General features: G+C 41.1%; 1 protein-coding gene and 1 long non-coding RNA gene across 5 annotated transcripts in view; one reads left to right on the top strand and one right to left on the bottom strand.

Annotated features, from left to right (window-relative positions):
- JARID2 (jumonji and AT-rich interaction domain containing 2) overlaps positions 1–2,434 on the bottom strand; it is a 334,505-nt gene extending 332,071 nt beyond the window's left edge. Inside the window, exon 1 of the mRNA XM_069092440.1 lies at positions 1,820–2,434. Within this exon, the coding sequence (XP_068948541.1) occupies positions 1,820–1,864 (45 nt within the window). The 5' untranslated portion in view covers positions 1,865–2,434. The remainder of the gene's footprint in view (positions 1–1,819) is intronic.
- Positions 2,435–2,513: 79 nt separating this feature from the next.
- The window catches only part of LOC138164560 (uncharacterized), a 161,563-nt gene continuing 139,826 nt past the window's right edge, over positions 2,514–24,250 (top strand). For all 4 annotated transcript variants that reach the window (XR_011169125.1, XR_011169124.1, XR_011169126.1 and 1 more), the window contains exon 1: positions 2,514–2,650. This is a non-coding gene — a long non-coding RNA (uncharacterized lncRNA). The remainder of the gene's footprint in view (positions 2,651–24,250) is intronic.

Raw genomic sequence — 24,250 nt, 5'->3', positions numbered from 1 at the left:
CCCCCCCCCACCCTCGCCCCCCCTCCCCACGAGAAACCGTGCACGCGGCGGCGCGCTCACACGCCGTCAAATCATCGGCTCCCAGCTTCCACTCCCTTCCCCCTCCCCACACCCGGCCTTCCACCCGGGAAAGAGTTGGAGCCTCCCCACGAGCCAGAAATCTGCCCCCTATAGGCAGAACAGAAAACCGTCCCCCTCTAGAGCCACACGCCCCCTCCTCTCCCCTCCAGACCCACACACGCTATCCCACGGAGGAACACGGGAAGCCCAGGAGATCTGAGCACGCAGAGGGGGGCACACAAGAGCATTAACTCCTGCTCGGCCACTAGTTTATTGAAAAGCTGTCTGGATAGCACAAGAGTTAGGTGGCTACATTGTTCACAGTTAAACAAACAAAAAAAAAACCACCCACTGGAACTTAGCAAAGGGTGGTTGGGGTTTTTCTTCCCTCCCTCCCGTCTAAGTTCTTCCCATTTTAATTTGCTTTGTAAATGCATCCGAAGCGAGCAATAACCTAGGATGGGTTGAGATGTTTCCCAGACAAAATTGTGTCTCCAAGCAATTTTATACAGCAAGAGTTTTAAACTAGTCTTCTCCATTCTACCCAGTCCTCTGCAATGCGGATGTATTTTTAATTCGTAAATTCTTTAGAGAACAGCTTTAAGTTGCACTTGATTATTCAACGTCTTACTCCCTGAATAGTTAAGAGTTGAAGATGTCTAACTCTATAGAGAAGTCATTTGGCTTTTCCATAAAATGAAGTCCCTTTTTAAAAAGGTAATGTCCCGAAGGTCACCCCACACACACTGAGAAAAAAGAAAAAAAGAAAATGGAAACACGAATTTGGCGTCTCAGTCTAAAACTTTCTTATAACCCTGCATCACTTGGAATGCTGATGTGGTCTTTTAAAAATGGGTTCTCTCATTTTAAGCATGCAGATAAATCACCAATCGCTCGAGTGCATATTTGGCTAATCCCTTGGTCTCCCTTCTTACCCCCCCCCCCAACTTAAAAAAAAAGCCACCACACACAAAAACACTCCTCATGCCAATCAAAATGTAGCTGTATCAACAAAATATTTAACTATTCCCACACGTTTAAATCTTTGAAGATTACCCAATTCGGAAGCCCAGTTAAAACAGTGAAATTATTTATAGTCACATACATCCACATGCACACACTTACAAGCATTAAGTCTTACATATTTTCCCCTAAAACTGGAAATCATGAATTTTTAAATAAAACTAATCCATTGCCCCATTATTAAAGTCAATCCCAACAAATGCATTCAGCGTAACATGATTCCCAACTGGTTTCTATTGCGAACCAGATAAGCAAAACGACCACATACATTAAATTTGATGTGGCAGTGCAAGGAACAAGATCGCCATAATCGGACACTCGATTTCAACTTAAAGGGCTTACAACACAGTACACAGTTTCAAAAATAATAATAATAATAAAATGGTTCATTTGTATGCAAAGTGCAATAGACAAATCCGCTTGAGAATGTTTAGTTACATTATTGCAACCCTCTCAAGCTCCACCGAAATGCTTTGCCTTTCATCTAAAACTAGATTATGATTGTGTCATTTGAGGTCAATTTATTCACTTGGGGTATCTCTACACCAATGTGTTTTTGTAACCTGACTGGACAGACAAGACTTAGCCTGAAAAATCCCTCTCTCAAAAAAGAAAGAAATAGCCTTATCGGACCCTGTATTTAAAACCTTTCAGCAGTAGAATTATCTATAAACTTGACATTCACAGCCATTGCTTAAAACTGCAAGTCAAAGGATGTGTTGTTAAGAACACTTACGTATTTCTTCTGAATGATATTCCTCTTGGGTCTTTCCTTGCTCATTCTGAGATCCAAATGCTGATTGCAAAAGGGGACAATTGCTTCATGAATTTAAGCCGTCAGAAATTTGCAAAAAAATATCCTGGTGGTTTTTATTGTTGTTGGTGATGGTTGTAATCCGACTTTTCTTCCTCTTCCCCCAAAGCTAGATTCGCCTCTAAATAAATCCGAAATTGGGAAGAAAAAAAAAGCCAAAGACGAAGCAGACAAAAAAAATTCACTTTAGTAAAACACTCATAATGGAAAATTTCCCCCGAAACACACATACACACACAAAAAAAAAAAACCGACGCCCTTCACTCCCCCTTTTTTCCTCCAAAAACTACATCAGCAAAACGTGAAGGTCCTTAGTGTCTGATCTGTAGTTACATCTTGGAAAAGGAAAGGGAAAGATAAATAAAAATGTTGGAAGTCACGTTTATGCTGCAGCAGCAGTGAGACCAGAAGAGTCAACTCCAGCAGCGGCGGCGGCAGAGGCAGCAGCAGCCCCACAGCAAGGGCTGCACCGCGTCTCTTTTTTCCAAGCACCCTAACCAATGAGAGTCGGTCTCCAGCCCAACTTTAAATGGACTCTGCTTTTATACAAGTTAGGGATCCTCAGGCAATTGCCCATCGGCACCCCAGCCGAAAACTTCTTCAGGAAGACTAGAGAACACACGCCATCCACAGCGCTTAAAGACACCGGAGGAATACAGAAGAGACCCCCGGCACTGTAGCCAAGAGATCGGGGGGAACTCTACAAGTAGCTTCTAGACAACCTGCGAGGAGCTTCTCCGGCACCGAACCCAGGTGTGTAATTGAAAGATACTCCCTCGCTCACTGCATGGCACGCTCTGTCGCTCCACCTCCCCCCTTCACTCCTCTTCCCTCCCCTCTCCTTCCCCAGCTTGTCTCTAGCGCTGCGAAGCTCACGCTAGAGCCGCTGCCACGGCTCTTGCATCAACCTGCAGCCGGGCAGCCCACGGCGCGTGCACCGAGCCCCCCGCCCCAGGGGAGAGCCGCTTGTTACCGGGGCGCGTTAGAATCGTCCCCTTGATCTCCTGGAAGTTGTAGTCCCCCGACTACAAAATGGCTATGGCCGTGGGGGTAGAGAACTACAACTCCCAGCTTGCTCCGCGCGTCACCTCCACACTTCGTCTCTCTCGCCCTCCCTTCCCCCTTCCCCCCTCTTCCCCCCCCCCCCCCCCCCGCCCCCCCCCCCCCCCCCCCAGCCCCGCCGCCCTACCCCCACCCCGGGGCGTGAGTCTCCGCCTGTAGAACTCGAGGAATCGTGCAGCTCGGCCCGGCGCACCTGGCCTGCAGCCGGGGAGAGGCGGAGGGAAAGGAAGGGCTCTCCCCTCTCTCTTTGGAAACAACCGCAAAGGGTGGGGGGCATTGGGAGCCTGTACCGGGGGGAAACTGGGCCAGGCATCGAGAGGAATCCTCGCTGCAAACTAGTTGATCGGCGGCGCCTGCTGCTGCTGCTCTGGAAGCCGGTGTCACTCCAGGACACCGTGCATGGCTTATTTGTACAGAACTTGCTCAGAATCTGTCTCCAGGGTAGCCTAAGGTCACCTCTGCCTTCTCACATATCCCTACTTCATCACAGCCCCGCATCCTGCCTTACTCCACACATACACAACACACACCCCACGGCCTGCAAATGCAAGCACGGAGCCGCTGAGCTCCCAGGCAATAGTGCTGTAATAATAACCCCATCTAAATCCAGGCTCCCGGCTCGTGCACGTTGCACGGGGAGAGGGACATCCCCGGCGTTTCCCAATGTCATTTCATTGAAGGTGATAACGTTTCCCCCTGGAGACTGGAGGGTGAATGATTGGGCGGGGAGGGGGTAGGGGGGTAGAGAGGCTTTAGGGAGTTAAGGCAAAGTAAAAATGCTCGTAGCTTTCTGGGAAGACTATGGACTCCGGGCTTAAAAGGGCTGACGTGTATTTGTGCTGTTAATTGGCCCGTTCGTTTCTGGTCTGTGTATGAAACGAAAGCGCCCAAGCAGGCAGTCAATGGGAACATGGAGACCCAACAAACCTGGCCGCGCCAGCAGCACAAGGCATACCCCGCACACCTCCGGCGAGGAGGATCTTCCCAGACGGCTACCCGCTTGCCTCTTGTGTCTTCAGCAACTACTACTAAATGAGGAGCGGGCCCTGGGTTACCAGCCACATTTAGACTCCTTTAACAAGTTTGTCAAGGACCAGATGTCGATGCTGCATTGTTTAACTTTGTTGTAGCTTCAGTCTTGCATGAGCAATATTTTAAAATCTCTAAGGCGGAGAAGGGAAAAAAACCCAAACTCTGGAGGAAAATGGTTTCTATATAGTAAATGAGAGGTGATAATGTGTTTGTTCTCAAATTTCACATTTTTCCCTCCAGTTTGAATATTGACTTTAAAAGATGGAGAGTTTGGGGATCTTGGGAACCTCTCTGCATAAATTAGGATTTTTATAATTTTTAAGATTTTTTTTGCTCAGAAGTTAAAAAAAAGATAAGCTAACCAGAAATGATATGATCATATTTACATTTCCACACAATTTTTGATGACTTTTAGAATATTCTTCATTTAACCCTAATACTTCCTCTAATCCATGATCTCACTCATGGGAGAATTGCCTCTCTTTATTCAGATGATGACCTTTCTATGCTTTCTCTGCAATTCTTGTTCTTACTACCATAGATCCTTCGCAGAAGATCTTTACATTTTGTGGGTAGTAATGCACGGTTCAGGCAGTCCACTTGTCATCCTTTAGTCTCGACAAATGACTAACCCACCTCCTTTTCTGTTCATACATTTTCTCCATATTATGCCACTACTTCTTGGACATAGGTCATCACTGGAAATAATCTGCAGATTGATCCACCTCCTGGAGGTTGGTCTGGTAGATGAGGAAATGTTTGGCCACAATAGCCCCAATATATTAAACCTTTCTGTGATTGTGAAATAAATTATAAAGATTTGGAATCATAGGATTTAAAGCTGGAAATTGACTTTAGAGATCACCTGGTTCAATTCCCCATCCATTTTACAGATGAGGAAGCTAAGGCCCTATCAGAATCCTGTTCATTTCATAGAAAAATAAATCCTAGAACTTGTGTGTGTGGTGGTGGTGTTTTTAATTGTGATCACTGTATTTCAGTAAAGTTAGTTTCCTTTGTAATCCTATGTATTTTATGATTTTAAAAGTACTGTTCTAAGAAGGAATAAGTAGGCTTCGTCAGGCTACCAAATGGATCCATGAAACAAAAAAGTTTAAGAATAGAAGTCCCAGAAATGGTAGAAGGACTTAAACTCAGATCTTCCTGATTTCAAACCCAGAAAGCTAGCCACTCTGAAACACTGCATCTTGTTTTCATATTACATTCTTGTTAATGATCAAATGGGGAGGAGGCAGGTAATGTAGAACTGCAGAGTCCAATTTAATATCACCATCACTGTTACTACCCAGTTTTCTAAAGTGCTTCACAGTTGTGTTAATTATTGCCATCACTGATAAAAAAATTCCATTTAATTCAACAAGCTTTCCTTAAGCACAGACAAGGCACTAAGCATATCAAGATTGAAAATATCATCCCTGTCCTCAAGGAATAACTGAAGTTTCTGTAGCCCCTTATTGTTTGCAAAGCACTTTACATACATCATCTTATTTGAGTCCCAGAACAATACATAAGGTAAGTACTACAGATGTCATTAACCCTGTTTTACAGAAGAGGAAACTGAAATTGAGAGAGATCGAATGACTTATCCAAAGTCACACAGCCAGTAAGTACCTAAAGTGCTGGCACACTAGTTGCCCTGAGGAATTTTGAGTCCAGTTAAACTTTTATATTGCCATTGTTCCTAGAAAGGGAGTGTCAATTGACTGCCTTCATATACCAAGTGTTACCAAATCCTGTCATTTCTACCACCAAAACATCTCATATGTGACAGGGCTCTCCACAGCTGCTCTCCTAGTACAAGCCCTCATCTCCTCACACCTGCACTATTTATTGTAATAATCTACTTGCTGGGAGCAGCTAGGTGGTGCAGTGAATAGAGCACTGGCACTGGAGTCAGGAGGACCTTAGTTCAAATTTGGCCTCAGACACTTAATACTTACTACCTGGTGTGACCTTGGGCAACTCACTTAACTCCAATTGCCCTGCCTTCCACCCTCCAAAAAAAATTAAATTTAAATTAAAAAATAAATAAAACATAACATCCCATTAAAAAATAATCGGCTTGATGTGCCCCCTAACTTGTTTCATCCCACTCCGATCCATCCTCCCCTCAGTAACCAAACTCATCTTCCTGAAGTGTAGATCTGACCAGGTCCCCCATTCACTAAACTCCTATGGCTTCTTCCTCCAGGATCAAATATAAAATCCTGTTTGACTCTTAAAACACTTCACAACCTGGCTCCTTCCTACCTCTCAAGTTTTCTTATACTTAATTCCACTGCATGTACTCTACAATCCATTGGCATTGCCTTCTGGCTGTACCTTGAACAAGACCTTCCATATCCCTACTCCTTCACCTTTCTTTCACTGGCATTCCCAGTGCCTGAACTGCTCTCCCTCCTCACCTCCTCCTGGCTTTCCCACCTTCCTTCAAATATCAGCTCCAGTCCTACTTTCCTCAAGAGGCTTGTTGCATTAATGATACTGTCTTTCTTCTCAGATGCCACAGTTTACCATATGTGTGTGTATTCTGTATATACACACAAACGTATCGCATGTGTGTAGTCTGTGTGTTACATAACCATACATATGTCTTGTGTTTTATGTTTGTGTGTTTAGCTTGTGTGTGCGTGGCTGATTATGTTATATATGTACCTGGGTGTACATGGATGTTTTGTGTTCTATATGCATGCATCGTTTGTGTATGCATAGCTGTTTTCATGTTTTATGTGTATAATAACATTGTAGATGTAGGTGTTTGTATGTTATATAAATATATGTGCCTATTGATATCATATGTGTATAGTCATTTGCATATTGCATATGGACTGTATGTGTGTAAAGATAGCTTATATGTACATCCTTGTTTTGTGTCATATATAGCTATATATACATGTGTATGTCAGTATCTTATGTGTGCCTAGATTATACATGTGTGTGAATATGGATGTCTTGTATGTAGTTGTTTGAATGTTATCTCCCACATTAGAACAAGAACTTCTTATGGGCAGAGACTATTTTTGCCTTTATTTGTACCTGGCAGGTAATAAGTGCTTAATAAATTCTTCTTGACTTAACTTAGCTATAGATCAACTCACTATTTCTTGGAATTCCCAGCTACTCCTTCCCCTGGACACCCAAGCCATGTATATATTGTCTCCCCTTGATAGAAGGTAAGCTCCCTGAGGGCAAAAAGAACTGGAAAGAGGAACATCCTGAAAAGGAAAAATGAAGCTGGGTTTCCTGCTGTCTAATTTCTGGTCAGTTAGCTAACCCTGGACACCATCTACTGAGCTTACTGACTTCTTGGCCACTGAAGTAATTTATTTGGTCTTATCTACATTGCTAACAACACCAGATTACAGCATATTAAAACCCATCTTGATTGTTGAAAGCTGAGAATAGGGGAAGGAAGGAATTTAACTCATTTCCAAAAGATTTGGATTAGACTGGTGTTGTTTTCTCTTGCATAAACCCAGTCTGAAAAGGATAATAAAGTGGCCTCAAAGGCAACTAAAGCCTTTCCTGTTAATGAGGTAATTGTCTCCTGATTAACTTCCTTTCCTTGCCATCTTGGCAAGACCCACAACTTTCTTTTTCCTATCTCCCTTCTCTCTCATTCCCTCTTTTTCTTTCATATTCTAACATTAGCCTTTAGAATAGGTGTGTGTTTAAAAAAAAAAAACCACTTTCCTTTCCCTCTGGGGGATGGGGAAGGGAAATCCATTTAGCACTTTCTGGGTTTGTTTGGTTTTTTACATTTTTTCCCTTTCTTTACAGCTGTTAGACAAATGAAAGGATGGAAAGAATGGGGAAGGGGGGACAATAAAAAAATCAGTAAAAACAAATACCGGACAGTCATATTTAATTACATACCCTAGATCCAACCTCACATGGGGGGGGGGGGGAGGAGGGGGAAGGGGAAAGAGAGAAATTAAAGGATTCGAGTATAACTAGGAGGGAACAGCCATAATTAATAAAAGATAAACATGTCCACCCTCCACTAAGATCTTATTCCAGTATCTTATATGAGCAGGAAGGTAGGTGACCCGGAGTTATCAAAGTCTGTTTCAGTTCAGGGCAAGCTATGGCAAGTCCTACCAACTGGAAAGGCTTTGTGTCCTAGGGTCAGCGGTGATGGGAAGACCAGTCTGGCTAAACTCAGGGAGGATCATCCTAGGAAAGTTGGCCAATGGTAAATGAATGTTTTTGGCTGCACAGAAACTCTGGAAACCTCTGAAAGGGGAGAAGGGTCAGTCACACTTAGGAAATCACAGAAACTTTGAAGTAATGAATCAAAATTCAACAAAAGTCCGTGGAATTAAATTTTGAAATATTGAGAGGAGAATTGATCAGACATTGAGTTTTCGAGGAAAACACTGACCTGGTCTCTTACCCTCACTTCAACCATTCACATCAGTACCTTACAGGGGTGAGTTTTGAAGGTGGTAAGACAGGGGAACCTGCAGACTTGAGGCCACATGTGGCCCTCTAGGTTCTCAAGTGTGGTCCTTTGACTGAATCCAAACTTTACCGACCAATCCTAAAATAATCGTCAAAGGGCTGCACTTAAGAATTATCTTAAGATTCTTTTTCTTTTCCCTCCCCGCCCCCAAACGCTTATTATAATTGCTTTTTGGTGCTATTTTTTTTTCAAGTGGATAACATTCTGCCACTAACTGTGTATCTACTCCCAATCCCAACCTGAAACACCCTGACCCTCATACTCTCTAACTAGACAAATCCTATACATACTGTACGTCTCTAAAGACCCATTTCAAATGTTTTCATTAAACTTTAACTTCCCCCCTTCCTGTTTGCCTATAGCATTTATTACCCATAACACATGTTTCGGTCCTTGATGATATTCTGTTACATTATTTTCTAGTTGTCATATCTCTCTAGATCTTGTTTCCTCAACAGCTTTTAAACATAGTTGCATTCTTTGTACCCCTCAACCTAACCTTTTTAAGCCCTGAGCATAAGGTAGACTTTAATAAATACTTGTTAAATTGAGAATTATCTATGGAATGCTTATTTAGCTTTCTACATGTTAGACCTATATATTATTTATTTCATGGAGAGACTGCCTCTCCTTCCACCTCTTTATAACTCCCCACTCAAGCTTCATACTAATAACTAGCATTTATGTAGCTTTTTAAAGTATTAGTCAGTAAACTGACTTAAAGGAAGCCAAAGAAGCAAAGAGACAGAGATGAAGGACAGCATTCCAGACGTGAGAGATAGCTAGTGAAAATGCTGAGAAATGAGAGATGAAGTGTCTTGTTCAAGGAACAGCAAAAAAGCCAGTGTTACCGAGTCGACACAAGGGAGGAGGGATATAAAGTATAAGAAGACTGGAAAGGGAAGACAGATTATGAAAGGCTTTGATGAACAGAGGTGATAGGGAGCCATTGGAGTTTATTTGAATGGGGGTGTGACATGGTCAGACCTGTACTTTAGGAAGATCGCTTTGACAACTGAATGGAAAATGGACTGGAGTGGGAAGATACCAACCATCAGACAATTGCCATAGTTCAAGTATGAAGTGATGAGGGCCTGCCCCAGGATGGAGGTTATGTCAGAGGAAAGAGGGGAGCATATGCTAGAAATATGAATATAGTACTTTTACGGTACGTACATTATCTTGTTTATCCTCAAAACATTTCTGGAAGGTAGAAATTATTTTCCCTCATTTTATAGATTAGGTGACTGGCCTGTGGTCACACAGACAGTAAGTGTCAGAGACAGGATTCATACCCAGGACTCTCCCAACTCCAAATCCAACACTTTCTATTACACTAGGTTTCTTTTCCTAAGATAATTACATAACTAAGCAATAATTAAGTACTTACTATATGCCAGGCAGCGTGTCAGTCACTGAGAACTTAAAGATAAAGGAAAAACCACCCCTGCCTTCAAGGAACTTCCAGTCTGATCTAGAGGACAATATGTACAAAAATAGGTACACACAGATTAATTGGAAGTAACCTTAGAAAGATAACTGGGGGGAGGGAGGCATCAGGAAAGGCCTCACGTAAGAGGTGGGGTGTGAGCTGAGCTTCAAAGGGCACTTGGGTTCTCAGGGGCAAAGGTGAGGAAGAAACATTTTAGATATGGGGCCTGTACAAATGCTTGCAGACAGGACAATGCAATATAGTATGTGAGGAACAGCAAGTAAGCCAATTTGGTTGGGCCTTGGAAAGTGGGGTGCATCATATATTATGCCTGCAAAAACAGGCTGGAGACAGGTCATAAAGGGCTTTAAAAGTCAGAAAAGTTTGTACTGGACCCTAGAAGTAATGGGGAACCAGGAGAGTTTTTTGAACAGGAGAGACATGGCCACACTTTGGGAATATCAGTTTGACAGCTGTGTAGAAGATAGGTTGGAAGGGGCAGAAACTGGAGGCAGGGAAGAAAATTTAAGAAGCTATTTCATCATTGTAGGTGACAAGTGAATTAGGGTTGTGCCCATGTGAACTGAGAAAAGGGGACAGATGTAAGAGATGTTGCAGAAGAAAAGTAAACAGGGCTTGAATGTAGGGGAATGAGATAATAAAGAAACATGTACACACAAGAGATGAATGCTCATTGATTGTCAATCATTCTTACCTTAGACACCATATGCCTCCGTGACGTTTCTAATTTTATGTAGGTTTATCTACAAATGGGCTGTGGGGAAGGGAGGGAAGGAACAAAAGTCAAAATAATCTTTGAGATCATGTTTATAAATAACCATGAGCCTGTACACTCAGATTGTGGGGGCTTCTGTTGAAAGGAGGCATAACAGCTATTTCAGGCAGAGGGGGATTTGCAAGACAATCTTTTAAATACACTGGGAGGTAAACTAGGAAGTAAACAGCAGAGAGTTGGTAGTGAAGGCAGTGGAAAAGATGTTAGTTCTTTCTCCTTAGTGTTTTCTGCCCCTGAATTAATTAAGGTCCTAGTTGCCAAGCCTCATAAACTAGATACTATAGATGTGTGTGTATACACAATGTACATATATGTATATATAAGTGTTTCCTGTACAAAACATTTGCATATATTTTATTTATACGTATTATATACATATAATATGCACATAAATACATATACATAAATAAACTCAGTCTTGTGAATACTAATCTACCTTGAGCACCATTTATACAAACTAAGAATTCCATGGAGAGACCCTGGGCTGTTGGTTTCTTTTTCATCTTATATTTGGACCATCATTTCTTGTGTATTTAGCTTGTGTTCTATGTTGTTGAAATGGAATTGGCATCGATTCAGAAGCTCTGGGTAAAGAGGCCAAGATGAAGGAACCCGCTGCTCCTAAGAATAGAAGTTACTGTTTATAATAGGGCTGCACTTGGTTCTTGGCAAAAGCTATTAAATCACACCTCAGCTCATCCAAGAGGATACATGACTATGAGGAAGCTAAGGCACCAGAGAAGTTCCTGGGGTTGTCAGAGTGACGCAGGGTCAGCAGGGAAAGAGGAAGGACGAAGAACCCCGAGTTCTTGGCTCCTCCCTAGGGGCCACAAAAGGGGGGGGAAAGTCTCTGCTATCCCTCTAGCTAGGGGAAATCTAACCCAGAGTCTACTGCCCCCAACCAATCCCATGGTTCTAGTCAGGTATAGCCAGAGCTCCTGCTAAGGCTCTTGTGTGGACAACTACTCAGGATAGACAGTACCTCTGGCCACCACTTCTGTTGGTCCCTACACAAATCAAAATCAATGAAGTCAGCCCTAGGCCAAATTCTAAAGTTTTCTGAGTCCCTTGGCCTACCTCAGTTCCCACCCCCTTCTGGTACTGTGTGTCTCTCTATTTTCTAACTCATGCTCTATCAAATCAAAATCAAAAGAAAGCAGCTGATGATGATATTTACATAGTGCTTTACAAGTATGATCTCATTTTATCCTATAAACTGGGTTGCATAGATGGGTTCATTTTTTTTCCTCAGTATTAGCATTTTTAATCCTCTTTTCACTAGATTACTATTATACTAATAATAGTATAATAGTAATCTAGAATGAAAGGTATTTGGTCTCTTTTTAAAAGGAATTTCAGTTAAAAGGGAACTTGATATTGGAGATTTTTTGAAAGGGGCTGAGGCAGCTTCCTTGTTCCAGTAATCATATCGAACCCAAGGCTAGCCCTGAAGTTGGCTTCAATCACTCCAAGGTTGCTTGGAGAGGCTGGACCAGAAAGGAGAATAGGGCTCTATAGGCTGATCCATTCCTTCTGCTTTCCTCCACTCACAACCATAAATCCCCTCCTGACACCTCAAAGACTGTTTGATGGCAAGGAATCCAGAGCCTAGTTCTCACCAGGACCTCTCTCTACCCTCCCCACCAGCTCTACAACTAAGCTAGACTCTCAGAGATGTTCTAAACCTTCAAGGGTAACCAAACTCTGGGCCAAATCTCCTGGAATCACCTCCAGAGGAGCAGACTGACCTTCTGACACTTCTCAGATCTATTTCTGCATTCCTGCACCAGGGCTGGAACCATATCAGCCTCCAGTTCTCTAGAGGCAAAACAAGTCATCCTCCTGTCACCACCCTCTCCTCTTCTCCCCTTCCTTCTGCACAGATATTAGCAAAGTCTGGTATTTTGTTCACAACCAAATTCTTCACTTCTGAGACTATCCTTCGTGTGTGAGACACACTGTGAAGGAGTTCCCCTTGGTTAAGAAGTGAAACTATTAGACAAATCACATTCATAAGACTATTCTACTGTTTGCTGGCCAGGATGCTTTGTTTTTTTTATGATATGTTCACAGAGGGTTTGAAGAAATGCAGAATTCATTGTAATTTAGCAATGTGAATTTCCAGGCATTTTTCAAACAGCCTCTCAAAAACTCAAGGCCAGCATGGACATGTTCATCTGACAAATCATATTAGGTTATCTACAGCCTTGCAAATTTAATTTAATGCAATATACTTCATATATGAAAATGAAATTACTGGCCAGCTGTCAGAAGGAACTACTCTGAGTTGTTTTCTTAGTAAGGGGAATAGGTTTTGCTGATCATCTGATTTTTTTTACTCAGTCCCCCAGTTACCTACATTTTTACAAGCTAGGTCTGGCCAGGGTTAGGATTCAGTCTGTAGCCCAAGCAGAGATCAAAGTCTCAATCCTGGTCTCCTTTAACACTATGTTCTAACCAGCTGAGCCCAACAGCCATACACTACAGTCTTGCAAATATATTATAATAGTAATAAATTATTCCTGGCACAAATCTCTACTTATCCTGGGAAGGAGCAGCTAGGTGGCACAGTGGATAGAGCACCAGCCTGAGTCAGGAAGACCTGAGTTCAAATCTAACCTGAGACTAGCTGTGTGACCTTGGGCAAGTCACTTAACTCCTATTACCTACACACACACCCCTTATTATCCTGGCAGGTAAAATGAGTCAGGGGCTCTGTCTTGTGCTTGTATTCCCCACAAACTTTGAGGAAGGCTAATTGATTACAAGGAGGGTGGGGAAAAGGTCATTTCTCAACTGATGCTTAAAATGACCTAAGGATAACATATATACATACACATAGATCTTTCTACATACTTATATACAACAAGTTCATAAACTCTGCTATCAAGAATTTGTACCTCAGGCTTACATCTGCTGTAACTTCTTTTCATCTCTTCAAGATTTCCCCATATGGTTAGGGTGGTATAGCAGTAGAAAAAATACTATCATGACTTGGATTTAAGAGACCTGGGTTTAAGTTATGGCTCCGCTACTTACGAGCTAAATGTACTTGGCCAAGTCACTTAAATTTAGAGACTCAGTTTCTTCATTTTAAAAAAAAGTATTTATTTTAGCTTTTTTTTTTTGGAGTGGAGAAGGCAGGGCAGTTGGGGTTGAGTGACTTGCCCAAGGTCACACAGCTAGTTTTTTGTGTGTTAAGTGTCTGAGGCCTCACTTGAACTCAGGCAGTTTCTTCATTTTTAAAAATGGAAAAAATAGAGTGTCTAACAGGGTTATTGTGAAGATCAGTTAAGCCAACAGATGAACAAATTGCTATTTTTAAGGCCATATCATCCAACATAATTCAACAGATACGAAGCATCTAATATGTGTGGAGCATACAAAGACAAAAGCTTGAAACAGTTCCTGCCCTCAAGTAGCTAGAGTTTTAAGGAGATCACCATCCCCAAAAGGGGGGGGGGGGGTGATTTTACAATAAAAAAAAATATTGAGGGAGGAGAATGGGACCTGTAAATCCATAAATGAGTCTGTTTTGTTGTATGTTTGCAGACCCATTTTCTCGTGTTCTTGTATAGAGAAGTGAAAACTCATAGGTCTGAGTTGTTTCACTTTCTTCCACCCCTTTATTCTCCAAACCCCCCTCCCTTTGTTGTTGTTCAGTCATATCCAACTCTTCATGACTCCTTTTGGGTTTTCTTAGCAAATATACTGGAGGGGTTTGCCATCTCCAACTCGTTTTACAGATGAGGAAACTGAGGCAAAGTTAAGTGACTTGCCCAGCATCACACAGCTAGTAAGTGTCAGAGGCCAGATTTGAACTCAGGAAGATGAGGACACTGAAGAAGTCCTAGGAATGGGCAAGTCCAAAGGGAGGGGTGGAGCAGCCAAGTGGCACAGTGGATAGAATGCCTGGAATCAGGACTCATTTCCTAGGTCCCAGACCCTGGGATTTCTGCCGTGCCTCTTTTCACCCCACCATGTGCTCAGGGTCTGGCTCTCAATCTCAGATACACTCACCAGGAGTGTATATGTTTGGAATAGACAAATGGATAGTCCAGAGTGGATAGAGGACAAATGAGGACATTCATTGAATGCAGGTGTGGGGGAAGGGAGGATTATATCAAGAAAATACTAAAAGCAGAGATACCACTGTCAGATATCAGCATTATTCTTCATTCATTTTGGAATTTATATCATATTCAATCAGGCAAACCCCTACTTGCCTGCACATTCCAATGTAAAAATGATTATTAAATTCTCAATCAGACAAAGCCAAACATATTACCTAGTCTGGAAACTGTCAACTTTAGGAATTCTCAAACACGGCTGCAGTTTCTGCCCAAGGCTGGGCGTCCTGTTCAAGACAAGTAGTTCTATCCCTGAATTCATGGCAGTTGATTTCTCCAAGAGGTTTGTTTACTGGTAGCTTTATTGGGTGACAGCAACCTAGCACTGGTTTTTAGTGGTTACCACAATATAAGATAGGATCACATGGTGACCAAAGATACAGCATACCCTATCTCTTGCCCCACCCTGTCCCGTTTCCTTGTAAAAACCAAGGATTCTTGCCCTTTTTTCAATATGTATCCTATGACTCTTGGGCAGGCTGGTAAAGCCAAAAGACTCATTCTCAGAATAAACGTTCAAAATAACTGAAGTAAATGCTAAATTTCAGTTAGAGCTTAGTGAAAAAAATGTGTAATATTTTTCCCATCAAAGTTCACAGAATCCCTGGAATCTATCCATGGAATCCCCACTCGAGGGGTTTTATACCAGGTTAAGAATCCCTCATATTAAAAAAATTGAAATTGCACTAATCCAAAAGATTGTCTCTGTTGTTTTTTAATATAAACATACCATTTTTGTGGGATTGGAAATTTTTACCTTCGTTATTCTTTATAATTTATAATTATAATTCTTTATATATTTTTCATAATATATAAATAAATATATAATTTAGAATGCCACAGTAGCTTCATGCTCTCTTTTTAGAGTAACAGAGTGGCTAGGTATCACAGTGAATAGAGCACCGGCCCTGGAGTCAGGAGGACCTGAGTTCAAATCTGGCCTCAGACACTTAACACTTACTAGCCGTGTGACCTTGGGCAAGTCAACCCCAACTACCCTACCTTCCCCTCTCCAAAAAGCAAAAATAAAAAAAGAAGAAGAAATTAAGAGGAGCTAGGGAAGGCTTCCTCTAGAAGGTGGGATTTTAGTTGGGACTTAAAGGAAGTCAGTAGGCAGCAATGAGGAGGGAGAACATTTCAAGCATAGAGGACAGTCAGAGAAAAGGCCCAGAGCTGGGAATGGAATTTTTATTTTATTTTATTTTTTGTGAGATCTCAGCTTTGTCATCAGTAAAATAAAGACAATAGTTCCTAAATTTCCTATCTCACAAGGTCATTTTGAGAAAACCTATGCTGCCACTTAGCTATGCTGCCTTGAGCAGGTCAGTCCCAGTTTCTGGTATAAAATAAACACTAGGGGTTGGACTAGCTGATCCATAGGGAAGAACTTCCACACCCATGAGGCAGAGGGGATATAAACAAGAAAGAACTAGGGATAAGCTGGGCTTCAGACAGAAGATTGACACTAATGAGACAAGGGTTCTAGGAATGAGCAGATGAAAGTGCCAAAGCTACTTTCCTCTGACTATTGCTAAAATCAGTTTATTGGGGGCAGCTAGGTGGTGCACTGAATAGAGTACCGGCCCTGGAGTCAGGAGGACCTGAGTTCAAATCTGGCCTCAGACACAACACAAAACTAGCCTTGTAACCTTGGGCAAGTCACTTAACCCCAAATGCCTTGACTTCCTCCCTCCAAAAAGCAAAACCAAAATAAATACATAAAATAAATTTATCATTCTTTCTAGTACCTCTCAGAAAATGATATTAAGGTAGCTTTTAAAACAAGTAGTATTATAAGTCAATCAGCATTTATTAATTGCCCAGTACATACCAGTCGCTGTACCAGGTATTGGGATACACAAATACAAATAAAACAGGCCCATTATTTCTAAAGTGTATTTCCTAAGTTCACTTTTCAGTGCCTCACTTTCCTTATCTGTAAGAGGGAGAAAGGAGTATCTGTTCCACTCTAACTGAATGGGGTTGTAGAAGAGAGAAAATGAAATTATAAATCAATCTCTATAAAGGCCAAATATGTAAATGCTGCAAACTTTTATTGCTGATATTTCCTGATATTAGTAATATCAAAAAAGAGAGGCATTCTAATTTACTGAATAGCCAGACCTGTTCTCTTGAAGGCCTAGGTTCAAGTACTGAATTTTATTAGAGATGTAACCATGAACAAGTCACTTAGCCACTTTGATCCTTAGGCAACCCTCTAAAGATTTCCTTAGTAGAGAGAGTCTCCGTCTGTATGGGCAGAGGAAGCTCCCATACCCAGGAAATCATAAATCGTTGACCCTAGCCCTTGATAGAACAGATTTTTACTTCAACGATTATTTGTGAAGTAAAAATCTATGTGTAGAATTCCATTTTCCCACTGATTCTCATAAGAAATTTGAGTTGCATTCCTCAGGAAACATTTTGGGGCCTAACACTTAACAAAAATCCTGCTTGGATATATACCCTCATGATTTGGGTAGAGCTTAGGAGCTTAGACACAATAACCTCTGAGTTTCCTTCCAGCTATGTTTCAATGACTCAGTAATTCAAAGTGTTTTGTAAATGAAAACAATTCATTTCAGCCCCTTCTATATATCTTAATGACATAGCAATGATGTCTCTAGGGACATTATTGCTCAGGTATTAACAGAACTTTTAAAAATGTATATATGCATAAATATAAAGATGGGACTTGGACCTGTGATATCATTGGTATAGGGAACTTTCAAGTCAAGAAACTCTCTAGTAATTCAAGTTGGCATCTTATCTGCAGTTAATAGTCTTAGATAGATGTCTAGAGGACTGAGAGGTTATCAGGGGTGAGGAACCTGCTGCCTGCAGTAAACCTGAATCCAAATGAATTCAGTAGAAAGGGCTACATTTGAAGACCTAGAGAGCCACAGGTGGCCTTGAGGCAGCAGGTTCCCCACCCCTTGTTAGATGATTCATCTATAGTCACACAGTGAGAATGTGTTAGAGCAGAGACTTTAGCTTAGGTCTCCTTGACTTCAGGATCAGCTCTCTGTCAATCTCATAAAATTATATATTTAACTGCTATACTCAAAGTAAATCCCACCATTAAAAAAATAGTGGTGTGGAAAACACCCGAAGTTGTGAAGATCTCACTGTGAATTTGATACGCACAAAACTGTAAGGAGGGAACAAAGAATGCAAAGGCCCATCTATCTGCCTCAATGTGTTAATCTCCTTTCTCCACATTCAGGACTCTCAGAGAAGTCAGACTAGAGAGGGAAGATGTGTCTCAGGATACCCCAGAACTCTTTTGCTCCTCTCCTTTGGCACAACATGGGGGCCATCTCCAGTTTTCCTGATCTATATCTCACCACTAGCCCCAGCTGTCCCTAGAGGTGAAAGTGATACTGATGACTTTGTACAGTCCTACCTCACTTAAATCCAGTTCATTGGCAAGTCATGGCATCACCCTTCTGATGTCATTAGTACCCTTTGAGTACAAAGGGCAAACAACAACATGAATTTCCACAACATATAATCATAACCACATAAAGTAGTAGGCAAGCCCCTAAACAAATGACTTGAGCTTCTTATTCACAGTAGTAATAACAACACACATGTGTACTACACTTTATAAAATATATGTTCACATATATTATCTTATAACTCTCGAAACAGTCTGGTGATGTCTGGGAACCTTTACTACCGCTATCATTTGACAGATGCTTAGCATGGTGTATTGTAGAGTTGTGTTAAGAACCTGAGTTCAAATCCCAGAACTAGCTCTTACTACCTTGTTACCACTTAAGCAGTTTCCTCAATTGTAAAATAAGGGAACTGGATTAGATTCCCTCTGAGGTCCTTTGCAGCTCTAAATCTATGATTCAATGATAGATAAAACTAAAGTATTATTGAGTAGTTACTTCTCAGAGTTCATACAACCACTTAATGATAGAACCATCATCAATTTGGCTCTAGAACCCAGGTCTTCTGATTCCAGTTTTCTTTTAACCTCAAGACTGCTACAACAAAAGTTTACAGGAAGGGTCTTTCAAATGAACTACAATCTAAACAGACCTCCAAGCAGAGAAAGAGCCTCTTCTTCCCTACTCATATCTTTATTGTCTGTGAAATGAAGAGGAAAAAATGTTTCTTAGACTGAAAAAAATTTTTTAATAAACATTATTACAGTATTTAAAATTAGCTTTCTACCATCTCTATCTCCTTGGAAAGTTAATACCAGGGCTCCAAAGGGATAAACAAAAAGACTGATTTCTCTCCTAAACTGGTATTGCCTCCAGGGAACTGGAAACCTGTATAAGGTTACCTAAAAACTGAGCTAAAGGGAGTTTAAGGGAGCATATGCCTTTCTCCTTTGACTTATAAATTACCTCATGACAAAATTACATATATTGATGTATGAAATGATGTTTCAACAGGTAGTTGAACAATAGGCATGCTCATAAGTCAGCAGAGACCTAAAGTAAATTATATGGGGAAAAAGAAAGAATTTCAATAAAAGAAGTAATAATGCCCAGTCCTAGCACTCTAATTCCTCATGCTATTGATATTCATTGCTATCTGATCTGTAGACTTTGAAATGGGAAGAATGGGTGGATTTGGGAGGTAAAACAGTCAAATTCTTCTGTAGAAAGCTAAAAACCAGTCTAAAATGTTTTTGTCCTTCCTTCTCATCTCCTCTGGAACCTCCCTCCAATCTTCCATTCACATAGAAGTTAACTGGAAGTTTTGCCTTTGTCCTGGAGGAAAAAACTTCTATAAAGGAGTAGATAGGTAGCACAGTAGATAGAATATTGGTCTTGGAGTTAAGAAGACCTGAATTCCAATATGGCCTCAGAAACTAACTATATAACCTTGGGCAAGTCACTTAACCTCTGTTTACTTCAGTTTCCTCATCTGTAAAATGGGGGAAATAATAGCTCCTACCTCTCAAGGTTGTTGAGGATCAAATGAAATATTTGTCAAGTACTTAATACAGTGCCTACTACTTAGTAAACACTATATAAATGTTAGCCATTATTATTTTTATCATTTTTATTATTCTATACTAGATGACTCAGTGTTTCAAGGGTTCTAGGGAGAAGCAGGGAGATGATTAGTCAACCAACAGAATGTCAAAGACCTAGTTCTAGGAAGCCAGCCCAGACTACTGCTAGCAACCTTTGGGAAACCTGAAATAATTAATTTTGGGAGAGGGATCATGAAGGGAAGTGATAATTAACTCCCTTTTAAAATATTCTTCCCCAGGTTCCATTGCTAATGTCCTGCTGATGAGATCCATAGTTCTTATGGCACTGGGGTATATGAAAAAGTCTGAAAATGATGACTTGAATGACATTTTATATAGTACTTTACAGTTACAAAATCCTTGCACATACAGATATCATCAAATTTAATCTTCACAAAAGATAGTTGGTATTATCATTATCCCCTTTGTGTAGAAGACATAGACTCTGAAAGGGATTGAACCATGTGCCCAAAGTCTCCCTGCTAGCAAGCAACAAAGGCTGACCAAAACTCAGGGCTGCTACCTCCAAGTTCTTGGTGGAATGGAAGGGAGGGAGAGGGCAATATTGTGCTAAAATAAGGCACAGCCAGCTTAAATCTTCTCTATAGGTTATGACTTTATTCTGTATTTTTCTAATTTCATATATTTTGGGTAAGTCAATAGTTGCTTTTTTTTGGTTTTGTTTTTTATTTTTATTCAACCTCAGAATAGCTTTTCAGAATTAGAGAGTCTACTAGACAAAGATTATACTTGACTTTTATACTTGTATCCTGTCTTGTGGACTCTGAGGAGTTAAATATAACCTTCTCTAATATCAGGATCATAAATTAATTCAAGTCCATTCAATGCAACAACATGGTTCTGAGTAATACATGCTTGTTTTGAAGTCAGAGGACCCCAGTTCGAATCCCAGTTCCACTGCTTTCTAGGCATATGACTTTAGGAAAGTCCCTTCATTTCATTTAGGCCTCAGTTTCCTCACATGACCAGAGTGGGGCCTAAGATCCATTCTGGCTCCAAGTCCATAATCTTATGATACAAAGATGATCAAGAATGACCCTTGAGCATAAATAAAACATTTATAATACAGCAAGAGAGATGACATATATACAAATCATTATAACAAAGACAGAATACGAAAAGCACTACTTTAGTGGCACAAAGCATCGTGGGAACAATCAATAAATCAATAAACATTTATTAAGTCCATGCCATATGCCAGGCACTGTGCTTAATGATGGAAGAAGCCCTTGTAGAAGGTAGAGACTTTTTGGAGGAAATAATATTTGAACTAGGCCTTGAAGATTGGGTAGAGTATTCCTAGAAGAGGGAGAAGTATGAACAAAAGGTATGGAGTTGGAAAAGTACTAAGCATCTATGAGCAACAGGTATTAGTTTGGTTTGACTACACAGCAGAAAGGGAAATAATGTGAAATAAGACTGGAGAGACAGGTTGGGGTTGAACCATGAAGCAGCTTGAATGTCATGCTAAAAATTCTGAGTTTCATTTTGTAGGCAGTGAGGAACCGTTGAAATCTTATGAAGAAGGGGGTTACTTGATCATAGTTGGACATTAAAAAGTTACTCTGGCATCATTGTGTATGATGAACTGAAAGAGGGATGGACTAGAGATTTAGGAGGCTAATATGATAATACAGGTAAGGGAATAGAGGGCCTGAATTAAAAGTGGCCATTGGAATGGAACAGAGGAGATAGATGTGAGAAACACTAAAGGGATAGAAGTGATAGGACTGAAAGGTCCCTCTCACTAGCTTCTGGGACCAGTGCTTCTGACTGCCATGAGGCTACATTCTTTGAAAGATTATCCTAGGAATCATCCATATTAGTATGGCTCCTCCCCTTTTCCTTGGAGTGATTTCCATCAGAGTCATGCCCCTCCCCCACAGTAGGAAAATTAGAGAAATTTACAACCCAGTAGATCCACTGAATGTACATTCAGACACCACTTGATTGTCATACCCACATGAAATCACCACTCATGTTAAAGGGAAGGACCATTTCTTCACAATCAGTTAGAAAAACCCTCCCAGAGCCTGGGAGTGAGATTGTGGCTAGAGAAGTAGATTTGGAAATGATCCAAATGGAGATGATGGTTGGGATAGGACTGGTTGTCCTTCCCAACAGAGCATGTAAGAGAGTGAAGAGAATGAGGAAAATGAATTCTTTCTGAGATTGAGAGTGCCTTCCCTGAACAGCCCAGAGGTTCTCCTATTTTTTTTTTAATTTTTTTTTTTTGCTGTTCTTAACCCAAATCAAAATCCTCAATCTCCATCAGTAAGGACGTTTAGAGAAGCTGTGATTTTTAAAGCCAGCTGCAAAGGGGAATTATGGGAGTGGCACAACTTCCAAAAAATCCAAGGTTAATAGGCTGTGAATTGCCACTTTCTTAGCTCATTGTCTGTGCTTCAGCAGTTCCTTTAACATAATGTCATTCAGCCTGGGGAGCAGAAGAGAGTGGGGAATAGCACCAGCTGTGTAGGGTGGCTCACAACAATACTCCCTCCTCCCCTTCACCCCTTCCCCACCAAAAGCACGAGCATGCAATTATACAGTATATATTTATACAGCCTACCTACCCAAAGTGAATTCAAACTCATTTCCAAGTCATTAGGGCCAATTACTCACCTATGGGTCCCATGACATCACTTGGTTGATGCCAAAGCCATCTTTTTCCACTAGCAAGTATGAAAAATTCCCTTAAAAGTGCCACTGGATCATGTCTAAACTAATGCAGATCCTGGAAGGGGATTGATTGAATGAGTGAATGGAGTGAACCATGATGGACAGATCCCTTGGAGGATTCTTTTAATATAAGACTGATCCTGTCAAGGTTGGAGGTGGGGGCAGGGTCTAGGTGGGAGGAGATGGCAAATTTACTTGTACTGAAGTAAGACCACCTACCATTGGTGCTGTTTCCCGCCAGTCGACCTAAGCCTTGAATTAATATGATTATTAATATTAATTACGTTTTTCATTACCTTATCTATATAAGTAATATACAGTGAACATGCAGGGCAACGAGTAAGTGCTTCGATGATTGATACAACAGAAAGTACAATAAGAGAAGAGAGAAGAGGGTGATCAGTGTGGGCTGGAGAAATCAGGGAGGACTTCTATTTAATAGACACCCTTATCTTTTGTAACTGTCTAGGAGTCTCAGGGAGTTGAAAGATTAATAAAATGTAGTCCCTGCCTCCAAAAAGCTCACCATCTAGGGGAAACTTTTGTGTACAATGGACATAAATAACCACTGTGATAAAAAGTAGAATGTGTCAAATGTCACAAGGTATAAGGAAGGGCTGGGAAGATTCACATGCTTCATGCTGAAGGAGATGGCACTGGATATAAGCATTAAGGATGACTATCATTTTGACAGATTGTGGGAGAAAATATATTCTAGAGAAGAGGAAGTGATAGTCAAGGAACAAGAGAGGGGCATGCCCAGAGAAAAATAAGTGATTTATTTCTTGTTGGAGAAATGTATATAGAAATGTATATAGTATGAGACAAAGTTCACAAGAGAGTTTCAGTTGTATTGTGGTGGGCCTTGTGGGGAGTTTGGATCTAATTCGGTAGGCAGTAGAAAACATTCCAGAACTTTGATCAAGGGAATCATGACATTAGAGCTGTGCTTTAGGTAGGTAAGTCTGGCAATGATGCAGAGAACAGATTGGAGGAAGGGGTGGAAAGGGACTCTATCAGGGAGACTAATTAGGAGGCCTTTGCAGTAGTCCAGGAGAGAGGTGGTAAGGACTCGAATTATCTTGTTGACTGTGTGAATAGAGTGGAGGCAGGTCCAAGAAATGTAACAGAAGCAGAATCAACAAGACTTGGCAATTAATTTTTATTGATACTAACAATAGCTAATATATATAGTGCTAAGTATGTGCCTGATACTGTACAAAGTGCCTTTCAATTATTATCTCATTTTATCCTCACAAAAACCCTGGGAGGTAGATGTTATTATCTCCATTTTATAGTTGAGGAAACTGGGGCTTGCCCAGGGTTACACAACTGTAATGTGTAATGTGTCTGAGCTGGATTTGAACTCAGGTTTTCCTGACTCTAGACCCAGCACTCTCTCCATTGTGCCACCAAGCTGCCCCTGGGTGGCAAGAGGGAGAAGGAAAAGTTAAGAACAAACCTGAATGACTCGGATAATGGTGTCCTCAGCAGAAATAGGGAAATTTGGAGAAGGGTCAGATTTAGAGGAGAAGATAATAAGTTTTGTTTTAGATATGGTTGAGTTTGAAACACCAACAAGGAAGGGAAAGAAGAAGGGAGGGAGGAAGAAAAGAAGGAAAGAGGGAAAAGAAGAAAGAAGAGAAAGGGAGGGATAGAGGGAGAGAGAGAGAGAGAGAGAGAGAGAGAGAGAGAGAGAGAGAGAGA

Source organism: Petaurus breviceps, unplaced genomic scaffold (genome assembly GCF_028583685.1).
Source record: "Petaurus breviceps papuanus isolate PSGF00001 unplaced genomic scaffold, PetGlider_PUasm1.0 190, whole genome shotgun sequence".
In the NCBI taxonomy this organism is placed as follows: domain Eukaryota; kingdom Metazoa; phylum Chordata; class Mammalia; order Diprotodontia; family Petauridae; genus Petaurus; species Petaurus breviceps.
Note: the sequence above shows the minus strand (reverse complement) of the source record. Positions and strands in the feature narration are given on the sequence as shown.